Source organism: Palaemon carinicauda, chromosome 27, assembly GCF_036898095.1.
Source record: "Palaemon carinicauda isolate YSFRI2023 chromosome 27, ASM3689809v2, whole genome shotgun sequence".
Taxonomy (NCBI): domain Eukaryota; kingdom Metazoa; phylum Arthropoda; class Malacostraca; order Decapoda; family Palaemonidae; genus Palaemon; species Palaemon carinicauda.
This window is the reverse complement of record NC_090751.1, coordinates 67,537,927-67,540,426: the sequence shown is the minus strand read 5'-3', so window position 1 is coordinate 67,540,426 and position 2,500 is coordinate 67,537,927. Positions and strand designations below refer to the sequence as shown.

The 2,500-nt window shown below is 42.4% G+C and overlaps 1 protein-coding gene across 4 annotated transcripts in view; it reads left to right on the top strand.

Moving 5' to 3' along the window:
* The window catches only part of LOC137620748 (retinal homeobox protein Rx2-like), a 213,480-nt gene that overhangs the window by 1 nt on the left and 210,979 nt on the right, over positions 1–2,500 (top strand). The window contains exons 1-2 of one of the 4 annotated variants that reach the window (XM_068351129.1): positions 1–279; positions 869–1,805. The exon at positions 1–279 is cut by the window's left edge and continues 1 nt beyond it. In XM_068351129.1, the coding sequence (XP_068207230.1) occupies positions 1,154–1,805 (652 nt within the window). In that variant the 5' untranslated portion in view covers positions 1–279; positions 869–1,153. Of the gene's footprint in view, positions 1,806–2,500 lie in introns of all 4 variants that reach the window. The other 3 variants (XM_068351131.1, XM_068351130.1, XM_068351128.1) reach the window with 3 other exon arrangements.

Genomic DNA, 2,500 nt, shown 5'->3' with positions numbered 1-2,500 from the left:
TAGTGGCACCTTGACTGGCACCTTTCGTATTTCGTATCCTGGCTCTGCGCCGACGCGCTTTAACCCCGTGGCTCCTGATTCTTTCCCTCTTCCTCTCTTTCTCTCCCTCTGCCTGTTTTCTCCGAGCCTCCCCTCTCAACCTCTTGGCGCCAGCATCACAAGAAGATAATAAGGTGCAGGTGACATAGCTCGAGGAAGAGGAGTGGGTGGAGGAGGAGAAGGAGGAGGAGGAGCAGTTTGGGGGTACACAACCTACAGACCTGCCACGAAGCATTGTGTGTAAGTGCATGTGTATGAATATAAGGCGATGGTATATCAGTGGGGATGTTAAAGGATTTCACAAACAATTCAATTGAATCAAGCTACAACATGACTGTGGCAGATAAAATCTAAAGCCCTGAAGGCGAGAGAGGAAAAGAAGAAAATCGAAAAGGTCTCCTAAACCACCAAATTCCCTTCAAGGAGTGGTGGTGAGGTTAACTTCTGGAGGGGGGCGGGAGGGGAATCGGTTAGTTGGTCGGGTGCCTAAGAAGAAGCAGCACAAGAAGTAGTAGTAAGGTCGAGTATCTCCTCTGTCGGTCATGTCAGAGTAATTGAGAGTGACATCCGTAGGGCAGTGCCAACCCTGTGCCCCGCCACATCTCTGCCTCGCTCCTTCTCAAGTCAGTCTTTAAACTAAAGATAGTCGGGAACAAACCACACAAAATTAGACTCTTTTTCAACCAGCTCTGTTCAAGGGAATATTCATTTATTACGGATAATTAACATTCCGTAAAACAATGGTGTTTTTCGTGTATCACGTGGTATATCTGTGTTAAAATCCGTGAAAAAATAAGCTTATATTATAATTGATTATGTTAATTTACAGGTCTTTTAAAAAAGTGAGTGTAAAGTGAAAAATACTTGTTACCAATAATGATTTCAAAAGTTATTCATAAACATCACTCATTCAATAGTGCACAAAATACAATTCAAGTAATTCAGTGATATAAATTTCAATAATACCGCTGTATATTTTTTATTTTATATCCTGGTTGATTTTTTTTGTTAGAAATATACTGCACATAAGAATGTAAGGTTGACACATGTTCACCATATAATATTGAGGAATACTTACATTCTTGAAAGTGCTCTACGGAATCAGGAATCAATTATGATGAGTTATAACGTCGCCGGAAGCACCGGCAGCGAGATCGGTTACCTGGACAAAATGAGTCCTGGTTCCCCAGGTGAGCACAAGAGATTCACGGTGAGCCATCTCTTGGACTTACCAGACCTGGTGAGACTTCCGCAAACGTCAGCCTTCAGCCACGATATCGCCGCTCTTCACGCCCAGCAGGCGCACGATCTCTCCACTTTGCACCAGCTGCAAGGGCCTCACTTCTACCACAACGCGAGGCCTCCACCGCTGAGCCAGCACCATCACCAGCACGGACAGCCCCACCAACAGCAACAGCAGCAGCAGCAGGCAACGGCTACCCTTCAGCAACAAGCGGTGGACTGCACCGCAGCTCAGCAACATCTCCATAACCAACAAAAACAGCAACAACAACTGCATCACCAACAGCAGCAGCAGCAGCAACAGCAACAGCAGCAACAGCAACAGCAGCAGCAACAAGCCCAGAATCAACATGTGATAACCTCCCAAGGCCGAGTACAGCAGCCGCCACAGCAGCTTCAGCAACAGCAGCAGCCACAGCACAGGCAACCTGGACAAAGCATCGGTCCAGACAAAACATCCAGTCCCAATGCACCCAAAACAGAACGATCGCCAGCATCCGCACAAGACACAGACAGAAGCGATGGTAAGTAAGCTATTATGTACGATAAGATACAAATACTATCCTGTATTCAGATAACTTCTGATAATTTCTTTCACGATTACCTTTCTAAAACTTTCGAAATGCTTTTAGTGTAACAAAATAAATTTCTAAACCCTGATGTGCAATCCAACTGCAACCTCTATTAAAAAAAATGCTACAACCAATTACGTAATAGCTGAAAAATTTGTCGATGTCCTTTTATAATTATTAGAATTTCTAAGACGGCTCTAAACAGAGTCCAGTTAATGGAGATTTAAAGTTAAAAGACATCACCCGCCTTCAAGGAAAGCGATACCAAAACATTTACACACTGATAACAATATCCGAATTTGAATGAAACAGATCAACAGAAACGAGTTACAAAATAAATTGATAAATTAAGATGACAACGCCAGGAGAAAAAATAAGTTTTTTTTTCGAGCAATTACTTCAAATTATATTTCCGGTCAAAAATTACAGATTAGGTTACCCATAAACACGGAGAGGAAGAACTATCCGAAAGCAAGCTAGATAAAAACTCAAATTTTCATTTAATATTTGGATTTTAAAGTTGAAGCCGAAATTTAGAAAAAAAAAAATGAAATGTTATAATGAAACAGTAAATAAAAATGCCGTGATGAGAGAGAGAGAGAGAGAGAGAGAGAGAGAGAGAGAGAGAGAGAGAGAGAGAGAGAGAG